Consider the following 21084-nt stretch of genomic DNA (forward strand, 5'->3'; position numbering starts at 1 on the left):
CATCATAGAATGCCAATTTAATAGAACAAAGTCTTTTTGCATTGAGGGAGAACTTGAGTGGAGGCCCAATGTCCTTATGCTACCTTAATACTAAACCTATAAATATTGGCACATAGATCTATTTCCCCATCCTCATATATAAATATATTTGCATGTATACATGTCTTTATCTGGACCTCTATAAATGCCCTTTGCCTCCCAGCTCTTTCCTCTATTTCCCTTGACTTTCCTCCTGTCCCACTACCATGCTCACATGGCCAGCCGCACTGACCCATGGCCCTGCGGGGGTACAGCACTGGAGACACAGTGTGGGAATTGCACTGGATCTGATCTCGCCACACAGAGGCAAAGCACTGGGGGAGTGCAGCGGAATAGCAAGGGAATGGAGCGGCAAGGTCCCCAGGGAATGCTGAAGGTGGACTTTGGGGCCAGGGCGTGGCGCCCCAACAGACTGGACTGGAAAACACTCCTAAAGGCCAACAAATGATCCTTGAACTAACTACAAGCTTTTCTTTCTTGTAGTGTTTTGATTTGTTCTTTGTCAGTGGTTTGTTGTTGTTGTTTTGTTGTATATTGTTGCTTGATTTTGCTCTATCTTGTTTTTGTGCATGTTATTATCTCCACAGGTCTGTGTAAATAAGATAGGCTGGATGAACAATCTGTCTAAATAAGATAGGCTGGATGAACAATCTGGACCGACAGTTCCGGGGGGACATGGGATAGGGGGAGGTGGGAGGAAAGGAGGTGGTGTTAACAAATCCAGGGACAAGGGAACAACAAGTGATCCAAATTGGTGGTGAAGTGGGTGTGGGAGGCCTGGTAGGGCATGTAACAAAGAGGAATTGCTGAAACCCTGGTGGGGACTGAACATGATAGTGGGACTCCAACTCTTACTGCTTTTTCTGCCATAGCACTTGTTTCTGAAACTTTATATGATATTTATTTATCCCCATCTCATATATTCCTCATCAGACTTACTAGGACAGTGCTTATGACATGAGCTATAGTGTGTGTATGTGTGTGTTATGGCTACTGACATGTGCCTATTCTTTTCTGATAGATTTTGAGTCTTATTATAAGTACCTTAATAATTATGAAAGAATAGTAAATTACCTAACAGAATTTGAGTGTTAAAGATAAATTTAGTTTTCTTTCAGCTATCTAATTTTTTATTTTCAGACGTAACTTCATAGCCTGATATTTTCCATAAAAATTTTGTCCGGCAGGATGTAAAGTGCTTAATTGCGGGGGCAGGGGTGGGGAGTGAACAATAGATTTACTTTATTTTCAGAGTGCTAACTTTTGTAACAATCTTGGTATCTTATCTGTACTTCTTAAAAGATGCTTGAAGCAGTGTGCTTGAAAACAGTAGTTTTCTGATATGAATTTCTCTTTCATTAGTGGATTTACTCATATAGAAAAACTTTCCTACGTTTCTATTCTTCCATCTTTTCTTTTCAGATGGATTCTCCCAAGGGGGGAGTATGGATGGAGGGAGATCATGTGGTAAAGGAGGGTTGCATTTTTCTGTGAAGTAGGCTACATAGTCAGCAGTAGGAAAGACAAGAACAAAGAAGATGCATTCCCATGGTCCTGGGCGAGGTGGCAGAAGGACTGTGGAACTTCCGTAGCTAACTAGACTCTTTGCCTTTTTGATGGGAGCAGTGAGGTAAATCGGGCTTGCTCTGAGTGGAGCTACCACCCACAAAGCTTGGAAGAAGGCTGGTGACAGCAGATGGTACCCATACACAGTGTGATTTGTTTAGAAACCTACAGAAAGAGCAGCATGTGTTTTGTTTTGTTTGGCTTTGTTTTCCCCCTTAATTACTCAGAGCCTGGGAGATCAGTTTTCAAATAAAATGGAGTGATAATGCTAGCAGGAAGAAAAGTTGGATGTATACACACAAAACATCATATAGATATAATATAATATATAAGATACAACCGTATCCTTAATTGCATGATTTCAGGCACATAATATTTATTGAATATCCATTTTATATAAGTCCCTGTACTAAACATCATAGAAAATGCCAAGAACTGGTTAGTTTTAATATGATACATAATATGAAAGTGCTATGATATATGTGTATTAAGATATTCTAGAAGCTCAGAAGAAAGAGTACCTAATCCAACTGAGGAGGACAGGAAGTCTTAAATGAGGAAGGCTTCCTGGGAAACAGGAGCCCTCGTGTGCAGCCCTAGCTAAGTATTAAAGGACCAGTAGGCACTGCTGCTGCTGCTGCTGCCGCCAGAGAGTTGGCTCCAGGTGAAACTGAGGAGTGCTGAGAGATCAGTATCAAAAGAACAAGAACAAAGTCTCGGGAGCAAGAAATGCCATGGCTTTTGGAAGAGATTCAAATATTGCTGGTCATGCCAAAGACTAACATTTGTGGCTAGAGATGAGCCTGGTTGACAGGTGGCAGATCGTGATGGAATTTTGGAGCTTGTCCTCCTGGTTTGTGTTTTCTCCATGTGTGGCCCACAGACTCTGCAATACTGTCTCCAAGGGTATTGGTTAAAATGCAGGTTGGGTTAAAACGCAGGTTGAAACCCCTTCCAGCGCGTGAAAATTATGCCAAAGATCTAATATTTCTATTCAAAATTGGGATTTTCTATAAGGCTTAGAATGCTCTGTAATTAGCTAAGATGTCCTTAAATAATACCCACTAGCAGGTGTGCTCTAAACAGCCTTCATGAGAAAACTTATTTGTGCTTACATGGCTGTTTTGGGAGGTTCCCAAAGGGAGCACTATAATTATAAAAACTTGCTCATAAAATAAATGTAAAGGACAAGTGTACTACATGTTGGCTCTATAAATGGAGGCAGAAACTTCCAAATAAAATATAATTTGGAAGCCTTGTTCATGGCTACTTCTTTTAAGACACCTTCCTAATTCCATTTTAGAGCAAGAACTTGAGCTCTCGAGTCCGTTTGTGCTGCCTCTGGCCATTATATACAGATGTTATCCATTTAGTTTCTGACATAGAGATTTGGGAGAAATATGGAATTAATATGGATGGAAAATGTTGCAAAATAATAAAAAGGGACTTTAGGATAGGTTTACAAATATCCTGTATCTCTCTGTGTACTACACAGGAATTAGAAAATAAAAGAAGACTACAGAAGCAAGCTGCCACTAGTCAAAGTGCTACAGAAGTTCGATTGAACAGAGCCCTCGAGGAAGCAGAAAAGTACAAGTTGGAGTTAAATAAGTTAAAGCAGAATAACAAGGTATAGTAAAATTTAATAGTTTTAATGTGATCACCTTTGATAACTTCCTTTTTTAAGCAAGAGTCAAAAATAATAGTTTTAAAATTATAATTCTTGATGTCACAGCAAATAATTCTCTTTTCAGAAGAAGTATATTAATTCGTATTATATATATATATATGTATATTTAAGCAAGCTGAGATTATGTTCTTTAGCCGATTGCCTTAACTTGGTAATAGCACAGCCAATTTATTTATTGCTTCATTCTACAAATATATATATATTTTTAATCATTTTATTGGGGGCTCATACAACTCTTATCACAATCCATACATCCATCCATTGTGTTAAGCACATTTGTACATTTGTTACCATCATTCTCAAAACATTTGCTTTCTGCTTGAGCCCTTGGTATCAGCTCCTCATTTTTACCCCTTCCCTCTCTGCTCCCGCCTCCCTCGTGATCCCTTGATAATTTATACATTATTATCATTTTGTCATATCTTACACTGCCCGACGTCTCCCTTCACCCGCTTTTCTGTTGTCCATCCCCCAGGAAGGAGGTTATACATACATCCTTCTAATCGGTTCCCCCTTTCCACCCCACCCTCCCAGTATTGCCATTCTCACCACTGGTCCTGAATGGATCATCTGTCCTGGATTCCCTGTGTTTCCAGTTCCTATCTGTACCAGTGTACATCCTCTGGTCTAGCCAGATTTGTAAGGTGGAACTGGGATCATGATAGTGGCGGGGGCCAGGGACGCGGGGGAGGAAGCATTTAGGAACTAGAGGAAAGTTGTATGTTTCCTCGTTGTTACACTGCACCCTGACTGGCTCATCTCCTCCCCGCGACCCTCTCATTCAATAAATCCTTATTGGGTACCTATAGTGTCAAGGTCTGCCATGCTTTGGGCTGCCAAATACAAGGTTAGAAATTTGAACAACCAGCTACTCTACAGGAGAAAGATGAGGCTGTCTGCTTCTGTAAAGATTTACGGTCTCTAAACCCCAAAGGGATCCAGCACCACCATTATTAGGCAGGCATATACCCTAAAAAAATAAAAGACACAACATGAATAGAGTTGTGCTCTCACATGTTCATAGCGGCACAGTTCAATAGCGAGAAACTGGAAGCAGCCCAGATGCCCAACAGGGGAAGAATGGATAAAGAAACTATGGCACATACGCACATTGGAATACTGTACATCCCTAAAAAACAATGACAAAAGCATGAAACACCGCATGACGTAGAGGGACTTGGAAACCATTGTGCCAACTGAAGTTAAGTCCAACACAAAAGGGACAGGTACTGTATGAATGCACCACTGTAAGAAGAAACACCAGCTTACAGGAACCAAATCCTGAACAAAAGGATAGAAGGCTACCTGTCAGCAGTGAACTACACAGCATCAACCGTACACGAGCCAACGTGTATCCCCACATTGTCTGGGATCACTCCTTCAATAAGGGGGAATTGGGAGATGACTATCCACTTGAGGCTATACAATATCGAAACAAGATTGGAGCAAATCATTGCTCACCACCCCCCCACCCTAAGAAGGGAAGGAGAAGCTTTCTGTAAATTGAAGCCAAGACCACTAGGGGGCCACCTACAATGTAGTGGAGACGCTGGTAGTTCTGTTGGTGAGTATGGTGGGTGATTGGGGAGAACTAACCACACAATGGAAATGGATGCTCAACAATGAGTATAAAGAACCCAGGGGGATGTGTTAGTCCGGGTTGACTAGAGAAACAAATCCAGAGACATTCATATGTGCCTAAGAGAGAGCTTTCTATCAAAGAGTAATTATGTATTAAGAAAACATCCCAGCCCAGTCCAGATCAAGTCCTTAAGATCGATATTAGCCCATAAGTCTGCTATTAGCCCATTACTTCCTCTTCAGACTCATGCAACACATGCAATGATGCCAAGTGCAGGAAGAACACAGGTGAAAAGTTTTGTGGTTCCAGTGGCAGTGGAAGCATCTCCACGTGGCTCTTCCAGCGTCTCAACAGCAGGAAAGGGAAGGCAGAGAGAGAGTAGGTCTGGCTTCCAGTGAGCTATTTATCTCCCTTGCACCTCCAAATGAGGTCATCAAGCTGTGACCTGATTGACAGGCTAAACTCGACCCCTTCACTTTATACCCTCAAGTTGACATGAGATTATGTAACTACCACAGGAGACAATCGGCCAGATTTTAGGTACCTGGGTAGACACTAAAAATTAATTTCTACCCAACCTTTGTTGAACCACACCATGGACTAAGCACCAGGGTGATCATGGAAGCTGACCTGGCAGGCAGCAGGGCACAATGCAGGGACTACACCAGAAGGACTTAACATAGAGGCCCCGCTGAATGAACCCTACCTCGACACTGCCTGCACCCTTGGACTGAGGGCTGGGGTACTGGGATGGGAGAGGAAGCAGAGAGTGGCTGCCCAGGATTGTGTAAGTGGCAGTCGTTGGTCCTTAGGGGGAGTCCCCGCCTCGGGCATCCAGTGGAAAGGGACCCAGGATCACCATACATGTAGTGCCTCAGTGCCCACCCTGCCGTGACTTGACAGGTTGGGATCCACTAAACAAGGATCTACATTTGGGGGAGTTGGCCCATTAAGACACCCCACTGGCACTTAACCCCCATATTAGGGTCAATAGATCCTAATCGAATGAGAGATCGAACTGTATAGGATTAAAAACGTGTGGGCTGCAGCTCAAGGTGAAACTGCTCACATAGACGCCTCATACCGATATTGTCTGCAGTGCTGGGTCTTTGAGAAAACAGCTGATGATAATAGTGCAATTGACATATACACCAGGGGGGTGACGGACAGTGCTATACTTCGTGGTTTATATGGGTTTTTGCATTCCTGCTTTTAGCTTGTTTTTTTGTGATTGTTTTTTTTTTTCTTTTTGGGTGTGTGTGTTCTGGTTGTTTGGTTGCTGATTGGCTTATGACTTCTATTGATGAAGCTGATATTATAGGTTTGTGATTCTTTCATATTAAGCCCGTCAAAGTAAACCTAAAACATGCAAACCCCATGGACAAGCAGATGGAGTCTGGGCTCCTACTTAACTCTAGCCCCAATTCAAGAACACTTAATTCTGATAACATGGTCCTGCTCGATAGTCACCTTCACGAAAGGATCACTGAAGATAAGGGTGCCTCAGCAAAGTGTGGTGAAGAAAAGAGCTGGTGCCTGGCTATCAACTAGAATAGTGTCTGGGGTCTTAAAAGCTTGTATTCAAACAAGCAGCCATCAAAGCGAGGAGTCAACTAAGTCCACACTGAAGAAGCACACCAGCTTGTGCGGTCCAAAGAAGACAATTAAAAATTTGAATATGGTGAAGGAAAAAGTATCAGAGCTAAAATATGAATACCCAAATTATAGAAGACTATGGAGAGCAATGGGAGCCCAAATCCCATCTGCAGAGTATCTGGTCAACCGAGCCACTGGCAGACCCACTTTAGCCACAGGCAAGAGTTTTGAACAGCCTTGCTGTCAGGCAGAGACCATTTTGAATGTGCTGAATTGAACTTGATACTTGGCCAGATGACCTCCCTATAGACCCGACCTGAGTTGGTTCTGTGTGCAAGTATCTCTTACTTGTTCCATGAGAGAAATTTCTTTCCTGGCTTTTGGAAAGTTGATGAGGGTCTTTTACTATTTGTATTTTGGTCTTTATATTATCATTATTTTATCCTTTTTCCCCTTTATGATTTATTTATTTTTAATTAATTAATTTCCAAAAACCACTTTATTGGGAGCTGGTACAGATACCATATCATCCCATAGCTCAATCACATCAAGTAGTATTGTACAATTGCTACCACAATCCTCCTTGAACTCCTTGACACCAGCTCCCATTTACGCCCGACACCATCACCCCCTACCCCCGTACCCCCACCCCGCCGCCCTGACTGTTCCCCCTAGAAACCCTTATTCTACTTGCTGATGACTCTATAGGTCCATCAGTCCTGGGTTTCATAGACTAGAGGGGATGGTGTATGGTTCACTGGCACCAGTAAGGCTCTCTGTCCACCCTGGTCAGCAGACTGGATGCTCTGAAAGCCTGAGCTTATGCCGTCCATCCCGTTACTTATTCCTACAGCAGTGGACTCATACAGTATTTTCCCTTTTGTGACCACCTAACTTCACGCAGCATGTCTTCCAGATCCCTCCATGTCTTGAGGTGTTTCATAGTTTCATCGTTACTTTTTAGGGATATGTAGCATTCCATTGTGTGTACGTACCAGAGTGTTTTATCCAATCTTCTACTGATTAGAATGTAGGTTATGTCCAACTCCTTGCTCTTGTGAGCTGTGCTGCAGTGAACATGTGTGTGATCCGGTTCTTATTTCTTTGGGGGTATGCCCAGTCATGGTATTGCTGAGTCACTTGGTGTTTCCATTGCTGTTTGCTTTCAGAATCGCCACATCGCTTTCCATAGTGGCTGAATGTATTTACAAGTTATTAGCAGTGGATTAGAGTTCCAGTCTCCCCTTGGGCTCCAGTTATGGGTGTTAGATGGTATCTCATGGTTGTTGGTTTGTTTTTTAAATCATTTTATTGGGGGCTCATACAACTATTATCACAATCCATATATCCATTCATTGTGTCAAGCACATTTGTACATATGTTGCCATCATCATTTTCAAAACATCTTTATTCTACTAGAGCCCTTGGTAGCAGCTCATTTTCTGCCCCCTCCAACCCTCCCTCCCTCATGAACCCTTGATAATTTATAATTTTTCTTCATGTCTTACATTGACCACTGCTGTCTCCCTTCACCCACTTTTCTGTTGTCCATCCCCCTGGGAATGGGGTTATATGTAGATCATTGTGATCGGTCCCCTTTTTCCCTCCTACCTTCCCCTTATCCTCCTGGTATCAATACTCTCATTTGCTTATGTGTACCCATTTTGTCTTCAGCGATCTTGTCAGGGAAGGTGAGCATCACAGAATGCCGGATATTAGAATAACAGCTAATTTGCATTGAGGGAATACTTAAGTAGAGACCCAATGTCCATATGCTACCTTACCACTTAATATATAAATGTATTTCCCTGTTGTTATATATAAATATATTTACATATGCACATACCTGTATTTAGACCTCTATAAATGTCCGTTGCCTCCTAGTTCTTGCCTCTATTTCCTTTTACTTTCCTCTTGTCCCACTATCATGTTCAGCCTTAATTCTGGTTTCAGTAATTCCCCTTGGCTACATTACCCTTGATCAATCCCCTCAGGCACCTTATACCCTCTTCGCCATCAGTTTTTAGATCACTTATTCCCTTGTCCCTGGGTGTATTGACACCCCCCTACTTTTCCCCCTGCCTCCCCCACTCCCGTGTCACCCCCGGAACCATTGGTCCTGTTGTTTTCTCCTCTGGATTGTTTATCCCGCCTATCTTATCTAGATAGACGTGCTTTATGTATTTGTTTATTTATATTTTTATCATTCTATTAGGGGCTCTTACAGCTCTTATAACAATCCATACATCAGTTGTATCAATCACATTTGTGCATATGTTGCCATCATTTTCTTTCTCCTGAACTCCTGTTTTACCTTCCTCCCCACACCCTTGCACCTTCGTGAACTCTTGATAAATTATAAATTATTGTTATTTCCATATCTTAGACCATCTGCTGTTTTCCTTCGCCCACCTTTCTGTTGTTTGTCCCCTTGCTTGGTGGGGAGGGTGTGAGGTTATACATTGATCATTGGGATCTGTTCCCCCTTTGTCCCTCATTATTTTATCCTTACCACCTTATTTCAAAAATAGTTTTTATTGTTTCTGTTGGGTTTGCCAGTTTGTGACCCATAGGAGGAGTGGATGCATCGTGATTAGTAACGGATACAAGGGTTGATAGAGGAGGCAGGGGTGGGAGTGGGTGATAGGGAGGGATGGGGGATAGCAGGAGGGGAAAGGAAGACGTGAGCGGGGAGGGAGTACTAGAACTGACTCTGATTGTAGAACTCAGTTTAAAGGCGATTTAACCATGGTGGGGGGAATATTCTAAAATTGATATGGTGATTATTATGCAGTTCTCCTTGATATGATTGAACTATTGAAGTGCATGCTATGTAAATTATTTGCCAATAAAACTGTTAAAGAAATAAAACCCGAAAGGGCAATTCTACTCTGCTGTATTGGGTAGCTATGAGTCCGAATGAACTCTCTGGTCCTGGGTTTATGGGCAATAAAACCCTAGGGAAGCATTTCACTCTGTCCTATTGGATTACCATGAGTTCGAGTGGACTCCCTGGCAGCAGGTTTGGTTGGGGATAGACTAGATACCAGAGGAATCCTGTAGGCACAGTAGTTCAGCACTCAACAGCTTGGTTAGTTGGTGGTGAGATCTCACCAGCTGCTCTGAGGAAGAAAAATCTTAACAGTCTGCTTCTGGAATGGCCTTGGAAACCCTAAGGGACAGTTCCACTCTGTTTTATAGGCTCGATATGAGTTGGAATAATCTAGAAGGCAACAGATTTTTGTTTTTGTTTTATGTCAGCAGACCCTGGGTGGCACAAATTACTAAGCACTCAGCTTAGCTACTAATGGAAAAAGGCTTAATCATGCAAACAGCCAAAATAACCCGATGGACCACAGTTCTGACACACATGGAGTCCCATGAGCCAGAGTAAACTTGACAGGAACTGACTATGTGCTGGACACTTTTCTAAGTTCTAGGGCTCAGGGGTATAAAACTACAAGCATGTACCTCAAGCATGCTACCTCTTTGTCTGAGCCTCCATTTTCGTATATATAAAGTTAGGGGCTATTGTATAGGAAACTGGTTCTCAGACTTGATTAAGCATCAGAAAAGATTGCAGGGTCTTATTCACCTACAGAGTGCCTGATTCAGTTCTGGGGGAAAGCCTGAGAATTGGTAATTTTAGTACGTTCTCTGGTGAGATTGCTACTGCTGGTTCTGAGACTGCACTTTAATAACCACTGCTAAAAAGTTATTGTGAGATCACTATAGTATCCCCAGTATCTAGGCAATGCTTCGCATAGAATCGGCACTCAGTAAATGGTATTCAGTGTCATAAATGTCTGTTAAATAAATGCAGGTTGACTACTGATGTGTATGAAAGCTATTTGTGCATTTTATAAATGCTGGCTATTATTTCTTTTTCATTCTGTGTCCATGAGACAAGATACTTAATGAAACCCCACCATAAGTTCTCCCTAGTGCTAATATTTAATAATTGGATAATGATGAATGAAATGAGGAGCTATACCCTTATTACATGCATGAGTGATACATTTGAGATTAAATTAATAAGATGTATAGTAATGAAATTAAACTGATGTTGCTAAAACCAAACTAAGTTCACTGTCATCAAGTTGATTACAACTAAAGGTGACCCTATGGAGCAGAGTAGAACAGCCCCTGTGGGTTTCCGAAACTATAAGTCTTTCCAGGAGTTCTCATCTTTCTCTTGCAAGTGGTTGCTGGTTTTGAACTGCTGACCTTGCAGGTTGCAGCCCAACAAGTAAACATTAAGCCACCAGGACTCCTCTGACCTTATTTAACAGAGGCATATATATATATGTTAAGAGGTCCTTCATTGGGCACATCATCTATAAATATTTCATGTTGTATGAACAAACTGTTTCATGGTCAAATGTCCTCAATAATAACATTATGACTAAAATTTACTATTATACATTTGCCAATAATTCACGTTTTTAGAATGCTGGTTACAGTTTGGTACATTTAAAGGGATTTGTAAAATAAAATTAAGTGTAACCGTGGATTTACTTATTTTATCACAATAAATGGAGAAAAGATTGAAGTTGTAAAGGATTTATCTTATTTGGGTCAACTACACCTATAGAAACAGCAGCCAGGAAGTCAAACATATCACATTGGGCAAATCTGCTGCAAAAGATCTCTTTAAAGGGTTAAAAAAAAAACCAAGGATGATATTTTGAGGGCTAAGAAAGATGTGCCTGACCCAAGCCTTAATATTTTCAATGACCTACTATGCATACAAAAGCCAGACAAAGAATAAGGATGACCGTAGAAGAAGGTATGTCTTTGCATCATGATGTTGGTAATATTCGGCAGACTACAGACTTCCAGAAGAGCAAACGAATCTCTGTTGGAAGAACAGCCAGAATGCTTCTCAGAAGAAAGGATGGAAACCTTATCAGAAGGGACCAGTACCCAAGAAGGACATCATGCTTGCCAAAGGAGAGTGTCAGAGAAGAAGAGGAAGACCCCAGTGAGCCAGATCGTGGTTCCAACAGGCTCAAACACAGCAATGATTGGGAGCAGGGCACGGGGCCAGACAGTGCTTGCTTCTGTTGCATCCCTGCGTTGCTGGGTTGGAACTGCCTCGATGGCATCTAACAACAATTCTGAGTTGTAGATTGGCTTCTCTATTAACACACACATAGGAAAGTAGAAAGAAAAACTGATTTCCCAAACAACAGATGACCCTCCTAACTCTCGTGAGCTGTCTTATAAATTCAGGTGTAGGGATTGCATAGGTAAACAACTTGGTAGAAAACCATCAACACTATTTAAACAACAGGAGTCTTTAAGACCCAGGTCTGTAGTATGCATGTTTAACTTACAAACAAATGGGATAATAATTGTGCACATGTGTTGCCCATTGTTTACGAACAAGCAGACATTTCGAGATCAGAATTCTTACGTGCAACTTATTTCAGATTTCTGCTAAAATATGTAGGTCAGTCATAAGATTTAAAATTTTCCAGTTCTATGGCCTATTTCTAACTTTCATTTTTGAGGAAAGTTTCTGAGAGATACAGAATTTTTTTTCCCTTTGAGTATGTAAGTTTTCTTTTGTAATCAGGTACATATTTTAATTCTTTGTACCTTCTCATCTTGACATATAATTATGTCAAATTAGACATATAATTTTAGTTAAGTAGGCAATTAAAATTATTTAGGTCTGTATGTTTAAGAAAATATGACAAGGAAATAGTACGGCTTCCACGAAATACTACAAATTACCTTATAATTATCAGAAAGTTGAAGATTTATTTTAGAATAATGATAAATTTATCCTCTACGGGAGTTATCAAACAAGAAATCTGGCGTTAGAGTAGATTTTCAAATGAATAGTCCATCGACTTACACGAGATGCTACATGAGGACAGAGAGCTTGACATGGCCTCACGTTGGGTCCTCCGTGCCTGAGACGCACGGAAGGAAGGAAGAAGGAAGGACGACGCTCATTGTGATGTTTAGCTGGAATGCTATTTGAAAACAGGACACTTGATGAGATAGTTGCCTGAGATCTTTTAAAATAGGATATTGACAAGGAACAGCTAATTTCCCATTCATTAATTCATCTAGAATATTTCTGAGGGTCTTTCAGTCGCTCTGTGCAGAAGAGAAAGATCTGGCAGTCAGCTTCGGTAAAGCTTACAGCCTTGGAAACCCTAGTGTGAGCAGACCTGTGTCCTAGAAGGTCGCGATGAGTCAGAGACAACCCAAATGGGGCCACTGGTTATGATGTCCTGCCAGACCTCTTCTAGAAGCCAGAGATACAGTAGAGGATTTTAAAAATTGACATAGTCCTTGCTCTCATGCTGTTTACGGTGGAGTGGAGAAGTTGGATATTATTTAAATGAGCCATCAAACCAACCAGTGTATGAAGGAGGGTACATGGGGCTTTGATGAAAAGATAAGAAGAATCTATAACACACAATTCTAAGGTAGTATCTGAATAGGTATGGGAGTTAAGTGCTATAAGGAGGGGTTATTAGCAGAGATAATTATATGTAAAACCCACCTCTGTGACAGGAAAGAAGGCAAAGGTGTGAAGGGAGTGGTATAAACAGGTTTCAAACTTAGGTAGAGGCCAAACTATGTAGAATCTAGATTCTAGATCCTTTAGGCAATGGGAAGCCTTTGTAGGATTTTTGTTTGCTCGTGTTTTGTTTTGTTTTTCGGGAAAGGTGGAGTAGAGGGAAGAATGTGCCAGGATCACACGTGCATTTGGAAAGTATTTCTCTTTGGAATGTGAAGAATCACTTGGAATGGGGTTAGAATGGATGCATTTAACAAGAGTAGCAGTGTGAGAGATGGTGATACAGCTTGGACTAAAGTGAAGGTGATAGAAATATAGGGAAACCTAGTATCAAAAAAATATATTCAGAAAGTAAAATTACTAAGACTGGTGATGGACTGTATGTGAGATTATGGGAAGGGGAAAATTAAGGCAGGATTTGACTTCCAGTTTTTAGAACTAAATAGATGATAGTGCCATTCACTGTTGGGCCGCTAACTGCAAGGTCAGATGTTCGAAACCACTAGCCGCTCCCCTGGAGAAAGATGGGATTTTCTATTCCTGTAAAGAGTCACAATCTCTGAAACTCACAGGGCCAGTTCTACTCTGTCTTGTAGGGTTCCTGTGAGCTGGCATCAACTCAGTGGCACTCAGTTTGGGTTTGGTTTTAGAATAGGTTTGGGGAAGAAGAGTTTATGTAAGAACATGTTAAGTTTGAAGTTATTTCTTTTTTGAACTTTTTAGATTATTATTCACTTTATTGTTTAAAAGTATCTATTACAGTATTAAAAGTATCTATTCTTTCTGCAGTAAATTTAGTTAAGTTGCATCTTTATTTTTTTAAATCATTTTATTGGGGGCTCTTACAGCTCTTAAAACAATCCATACATCAATTATATCAAACACATTGTACATACGTTGCCATCATCATTTTCAAAAAATTTTCTTTCTACGTGAACCCTTGGTATCAGCTCCTCTTTTTTCGCTCCCTAGCCCACCTTCCCACCCTCGTGAACCATTGATAAATTATAAATTATTATTTTCATACACTATCCACTGTCTTCCTTCACCCACATTTCTGTTGTTCGTCCCCCTAAGTTTGAAGTTCAAGCATCTGAGAAAAACAAGAGGAGCTGTCAAGATTTAGAGACATGTACAGTGATGTTGGCAAAAGTCTAGAACTAAAAAAAATAAAAAAAAGTCGAACCAAGCCTTGAAGAATTTTGGTATTTGGAAAGGACTAGTCACAAAGCATATTGAACACTGCTTAGAGGTTGAGTTCTATGAGAATTGAAAAATATTTGCTGGATCTAACGTAGAAGTAATCTAAGTCAGAAATATTCTTGGAGAGTCATACAAAGGAAGCCAAGTTAAAGGAGATAATAAGCGAGTGCAGGGTGGCAATGGTGGCAGTGAAAGCTAAGCTCAGGGTTGGGTTGGAGAGCATAAGGTGATTTTTAAAAACAAAACAGTTAATTTATAGACTATAAAATGCACATATATTTCAGTTCACGGAGTTTCTAGCTCTTGTACAGAATTGCATAAATCCTACTAATCAAGATCGAGAATGTTCTCAATGCCCCACAGTTCCATTATATCCCTTTCCCGTCAATATATGCCTCTCGCAGAATACCACTTCAAATTTCCTGTTCTTGAATTTCACATAAATTGAAGTACACAGGTTGTAACTTTTTATGACATCCATGTTTTGTGGGTATTTCTCTCCCTTGATCATCTTGTTAACAATTTATTCATCTTTTTAAAGAACCACTTTTGGTTTTCTCTATCTTTTTATGGCACTGAGTTCTTACCTTCTTTTGTCAACTGTGCGTTACTTTTTTTTTTAATGCTTCTGAAAGTGAAAGCTTAAGTCTCTGATTTTAAGCCTTTCTTTTTTTGTAAGACATTTAAAGCTGAAATTTGCCTCACAGGTCATTCCATAACTAATTTTTTAATTAGTTAATCTTTAAGTATTCATTTAAATTTTTGATAATTTAACATTTATTGACGTGTAAATGACCTACAATAAGCTACACATATCAAAGTGACACAACCACCAAAATAATGAAAGTGGACACACCCACCCGCCAAGTTCCTGCATGCTCTGTTATAGTCCCTGACTTTCTCCCTCCCATTCCACGGAAGCGTTCATTTTGTGAGATGTTGTATTTATAGAATCATACTCCCGCTTTCTGTGACTTCTTTCACTCAACTAGTTTGAGATTTATTCAATATGTTGTGCTAAAAATAGGCATTCCCTTTCATTTTACCCATCATACAGAGCCCGGGTGCACAGTGGTTAAAGTCCTCAGCTGCTAACCAAAAGTTGTCCGTTTGAGCCTGCCAGCCACTCACTTAAGAGTATGATGTATCAGTCTACTTTGGTAAGAACTTACAGCATTAGATGTTCAGTGGGGCAGTTCCGTTCTGTCCTAGAGGGTCGCTTTGAGTTGGAATCAACAGGAGTGGATATTAATATACCAAAATGTGTTCCCTTATTCACCTACTGGTGGACATTGGGATTGTTTCCAGTTTGGGGGTATGACAAAGCTGCCGTGAGCATTTATGCATACGTGTCTGTGTGGGCATATGGTTTCATTTATCTTGGTTAAAATACCTAGCAGTCAAGTGTTTACTTTTATGATAGATGCATGTTCAATTTCCATTCCATCAGCCGCATTTCAGAGTTTTAGTTGTTCTGCATCCCCTGAACCCTTGATATAGGCAATCATTTGTATTTTAACTGTTCTGGTGGGTACATAAGGGTACTTTGTGTTTTAGTTTCATTTCCTTAAGAAGTCCTGGTGGTCCGATGCTAACCGAAGGATTGACAGTTCCAACCCACCCACCCCACAGCTCTGATACCATAAAGATTACAACCTAACAACTTTTATGGGGCAATTTTACCATGTCATATAGGGCTCGCTGTGAGTTGGAATTGATGCTGCACATGGTTAATGATGCTGAACATCTTTTCACATGCTTCTGTGATTTGCCATCTGGATATATGCTTTGATGATGAGTCTTTAAAGATCTTTTTGTTCATTAAAAATATTTTTAATGGACTTTATATTTTAGTAAAATTTTAGATTTGTAGCTTTTAGTATGTTCAGTTCTCATAAACTCTCTACCTCGTTTCCCCTATAATTACCAGTGATATCTACAGTAGTATATTTAGTATTATTGATGAATTATCTTATACTAAATAAAGACTATACTTTATCCAGAGTTCCTTGGTTTTTACCTCATTTTGTTCACTGTAGAAATTAGGTTGCCTTATTAGAAATTAGATGCAATATATCCTAGTAGATGTCTTTTGTTTGGCAAAATTTGTATTCCACTTCAGTGGCTTGACTTTTACATGTGTAACACTCTTTTTAGAAGTGCAAAATTTCAAAATTTTTTGAAGTCAAACGTATTGATTTAAAAAATAATTTGTCCTTTTGGTGCCCTATTTAAAAATTCTTTGCCAAACCTATTATCACTAAGGAGTGGAGTCTGGGTGGCACAGTAGTTAAAGAGCCTGGCTGCTAACTCAAAGTCAGAGGCTCGAGCCCATGAGTTATTTTGCAGGGAAAAAGAAGCAGTCTGCTTCCATACAGATTTATAACCTTGGAAATTCTATAGGTAGTTCTTCTGCTCTATAAGCTACAATCAGCTCAGTGGCAGTGGGCTTGGCGATTTTCTTAATGTCACCAAGATGTGTTCTTGTAGAAGTTGCATAGCTTAGCTTTTAATATTCAGGTGAGCTTTTGTGTTTCATCAGTGGTTCATATTTTTGCATGTCTCAGCATTTGGTTAAAAGATTTCACATTTGAATTACTGACCTCTGATATGAATGACCACGTCTACGCATAAAATGTTTGACTTCTTCCTTTTCTTTCTGCGTATCAAAGATGTCTTTCTTTTTTTTAAATTAATTGTACTGGCTGGAACTTTCAGAACATTGACGAATGCATGAGCTGAAAAGAGTGGAAATCTTCGCCTCCTTCCCAAATACAGGGCAAGGAATTCACTCATTTTGTCATGAAATAATGATCTTAGCTGTAGGGGTTTCCTAGGTGGCCTTCATCCCTTTGAAGAAGTTCCTTTTTGGTCTTAGTTTAATGATGTTGTCAGGAATAGATGTCTTCTGCTGAATGCTTCTTCTGTATTGAAATTGTTTTCTCTCTTTTTGGAGGGTGTGGTGGTAGCTATGAGTCAGAATTTGCTCGATGGTAGTGAATTTAAATGTTAACATGAATTGATTTTCAAATGTTAAACCCACTGGTGTATCATTCAAGAAAAAGATGAGGCTTTCTACTCCCATATAGTCCTGGAAACTCACAAGGGCAGTTCTGTTCTGTCCTGTAGGGTAACTAGGAGTCGGAATTGATTCGATAGCAGGGAGTTTGTTTTGTTTTGGGGGCTGTATTATAATTCCTTTTGTATATTATTGGATTCAATTTCCTAACATGACTTTTCATATCTATGTTTACATGGAGGTTCTAGTCTGTAGTTTTCTTGTAAAATCCTTTTATATTGTAGTATCAGTGTGATGCTCCTTTCTTAAATAAGCTGAACACCCCCTCACAACTTTCTAGAAAAGATTTTTTTTTCCATCATTTTATTGGGGGCTCATAATACTCCATACATCAGTTGTATCAAGCGTATTTGTACATGTTGCCATCATCATTTCCAAGACATTTGCCGATTGAGCCTTTGCTATAAGCTCCTTTTCCCCCACCCTCCTGTATCCTTGATCAATTATATATTGTTACTGTTATTTCATGTCTTACCCCGTCCTGTTTTCCTTCACCCACATTCCCATTATTTATCTAATTCATGGGGGGGAGGGGTTCTAGATATCCAATCTTGTGATGGTTTCCCCTTTTCTCACCCTTCCCCTTCCCTGACCACTCCCCTACTTACCCTCATGATATCGCTACTCCCAGTACTGTTCCTGAGGGGTTTATCTTTCGTGAATTCCCTGTGTTGAGAGCTCTTACCTGTACCAATGTGTACTCACCGGTCTGGCCAATTTGTAAGGTTGAACTGGGTCATGGTAGTGGGGGAGAGGAAGTACTCAGGACCTAGAGGAATGATGTGTGATTTGTTGGTGCTATACCACACCTTGGTTAAATCATCCCTTAAACCACTTCTGTCGTTGGGAATATCCAGTTTATCTACAGGTGGGTTTTGGGTCTCCACTCCAACCCCCCTCTTTTCCATTGATATAGTTGTTTTGGATCTTTTGATACCTGTTGCCTGATCCCGTCGATACTTCATGATCACACAGGCTGGTGTGCTGCTTCCTTGTAGGCTTATTTCTGGAAAAGATTTTGATATTAATTCTTCCTTAAATGTTTAGTAGAATTCACAAGTGAAGCCATCTGAGCCACACATTTTCGTGTGGAAGGATTTTGAACTTCCATTTTGTTCATAGATAAAGAAATATGCATATATCAATTATTTTAAAGAGGTTTTCTATAAATTTTATATATGTATATATAACTGTAAAGATATCTATTCTATTATCCTTTCATATATGTGTATGCAGACTACCTGAAAACGTCCTATATCCTTTCTTAAAGTAACAGATCTTCCTGTACTTAATACTTTCTATTGACCAGTCTTAAATTTCACCAATTCTTTTTCTGTAATGTCCAAATTACTGCAGAGCTCATCTCGTTAAAGTTAACCAACATTACAAACTCAGTCTTCATGCCTGGACAGTACCTGAAATTGCTACTCAGAGCTTTATACGCCAGCTTCTTTGCTTTCATGGTGTTTGGATGGGTTGACTAGAGAAACAAATCCAATGGCAGTCATAAGAACTTTATATCAAGAAGCAATTGTATATCGAGAAAACATCCCACTCCCATCCAACTCAAGTCCATAAGTCCAATACTTGTCCTTAGATCCCTATTCAGACTCACACAGCCACATGCAATGATGCAGAATGCAGAAAGAGCACAGGCCGGTGGGTGCAGAGTCTTGTGGATCCATGTCACTGGAAGCATAACAGGGCTCTGGCAGGTCTGAGTGGCCCGCTAGCAGGAAGGTGAAGGCAGAGAGGCGGTTGTTCCCAGAACCCTCCTATGAGAAGGCCACGCCCACAAGGAGGCACTATCAGGCTGTGATCTGAATGACAGGCTAGACTCCACCCCTACACTTTTATATATCAAGTTGACATGAAATCATGTAACTACCACACACGGTGTCTTGGGAGTGTCTCCCTGAATATGCAACTTAAGTGTGAGACTTGAGAAAAATAAGAATGCAGATTTGAGGGCTCCTTATTCAGAGTCTCCCTTCTTTGCAGGATTTTTCCAAGCACTCTGATCGCTCTGCCTTCAGACTCCTCAGCTCAATAAAACCTACTATTGCTTGTTATCTATCCGTTATGTGCCCATGAACTGGGAAGTACTTTCAGGGGAGAAACAAGCTGAATGTGCTCTTAACTAATGTGTCTCTTCTTTCAAGAGTCATATCCCCTCTAGTTTCTGCTTACTGTGCATTATTTATGCCTTCAGATACATTTTCCAAGTTTTGTCCAGAGTTTGTTTTGTTAAGAGAGTTGGTTCAGTACAAACTACTCCACCACTACTGGGGCTAGGGCTGAATTAACTTATTTTTAAAATGGGAGAGAACTGAGAATGATTAAACATTATCAGAGTTCTAATAATTAATAAATGCAACTAAATTTTATCTACAATTAAAATGATTCCATTTTTAAAGTGTGATGATAGTTTTTATAATTCTTTCTTTAAAGATTGTACAATATAATGGATTTTTTTTCTTTTGTAGGATATAACAAATGAAGAACAGAAAAAAATTGAAGCTTTAAAATCAGAAAACAAGAAACTAGAAAAACAAAAAGGAGAGTTGATGATAGGGTTCAAGAAACAATTAAAATTAATTGATGTTTTAAAAAGGCAGAAGGTGAGTATATCCTTTAAAAAAGTCTGGATCATGGCATCTAGATTGTTTTACAAAAATATGTAGCATTTTTCACTTGAGATGTCTAATTTTTATTTTGACATCTTTAAGCACAATGATTTTCAACATAAAATACATTATATGTGTACAAGAAGACATTTAAGATGTATATATAATGTCACAGATGTATACTTATTATCGTGCAAATAAAACCTTAGTATGGAAAATGGGCTGAACATGCAGTAGGAATCCCTTCCATTAAGGGAAGTACCGTATACAAGAATGCCGATTTCCCTAGGGGATTGTGTGCCTCTTGAAACCTTGTAGACATTCCGAGCCACAATTGCTCATTTCTGTACATATGGGGCACTTTCCTTTTTGATAAAGGCTAGGTGTTATTACTGAATTTTATTTTAAAGGAAGATTCAGTGCCACTGTTGTACACACAGGCTTTTTATAGGCTGATCCTGAATATAATTAGCATGTCCATGTAATATGCTTACTGGCCCTGGAGATCACATTTCTACAACAGACCTTGTGTAAAATTTGAATCGCTCTACACACAGTTGTTTTGTGGTCTAAATACTAAATGAGACAATTTTTTAACAGATGCACATTGAAGCTGCCAAGATGCTGTCTTTCACTGAAGAGGAATTTATGAAGGCATTAGAATGGGGAAATTCATAAACGATCTACTAAAACTAGTCTCTTAGAAGATAACTGGTAGTATGTGATGGCTTCTGTTTCATTTAATGTGAACAAATTATAATGGCGTGAATAGTTTTCACTCTTTATAAGTAATGACAGTATTTAATAATTAAAACTAATTTCTGAGATTTCATTATTTGGATTTGGGGCAAACAAAACTAATTTATAATTACTTGAAAGACAAAGGATTTTGTAAAATAAATCAACAAAAATTTAAATTTTTGATTCTTTCTTAGAACCTACTAGCCCCCCCTTTTTTTTTTAACATTTTCACATCTTTCCTTTTATAAAATATTTTATGTCAATTCTAGTTTATAAATGATCATTTATGTGAGAGAAATTTTGTTTTATGTTGTTAGTGACAAATAAGTGTGTTTTTTTTTAAATAAGTGAATTAAATAAAATGCTTTGAAATGTTTTACACTATTTTCTATTCTTTTCCCTTGATAATACACAAAA

General features: G+C 39.5%; 1 protein-coding gene across 1 annotated transcript in view; it reads left to right on the forward strand.

The window, feature by feature from the left end:
- TEX9 (testis expressed 9) overlaps positions 1 to 20917 on the forward strand; it is a 26534-nt gene extending 5617 nt beyond the window's left edge. Inside the window, exons 3-5 of the mRNA XM_004709444.2 lie at positions 3101 to 3235; positions 19786 to 19920; positions 20527 to 20917. Of these exons, the coding sequence (XP_004709501.2) occupies positions 3101 to 3235; positions 19786 to 19920; positions 20527 to 20604 (348 nt within the window). The 3' untranslated portion in view covers positions 20605 to 20917. The remainder of the gene's footprint in view (positions 1 to 3100; positions 3236 to 19785; positions 19921 to 20526) is intronic.
- Positions 20918 to 21084: the final 167 nt, after the last annotated feature.

The sequence above is a fragment of the Echinops telfairi genome, unplaced genomic scaffold (genome assembly GCF_000313985.2).
Source record: "Echinops telfairi isolate 266 unplaced genomic scaffold, ASM31398v2 ScPeMD7_8;HRSCAF=38, whole genome shotgun sequence".
Classification (NCBI taxonomy): domain Eukaryota; kingdom Metazoa; phylum Chordata; class Mammalia; order Afrosoricida; family Tenrecidae; genus Echinops; species Echinops telfairi.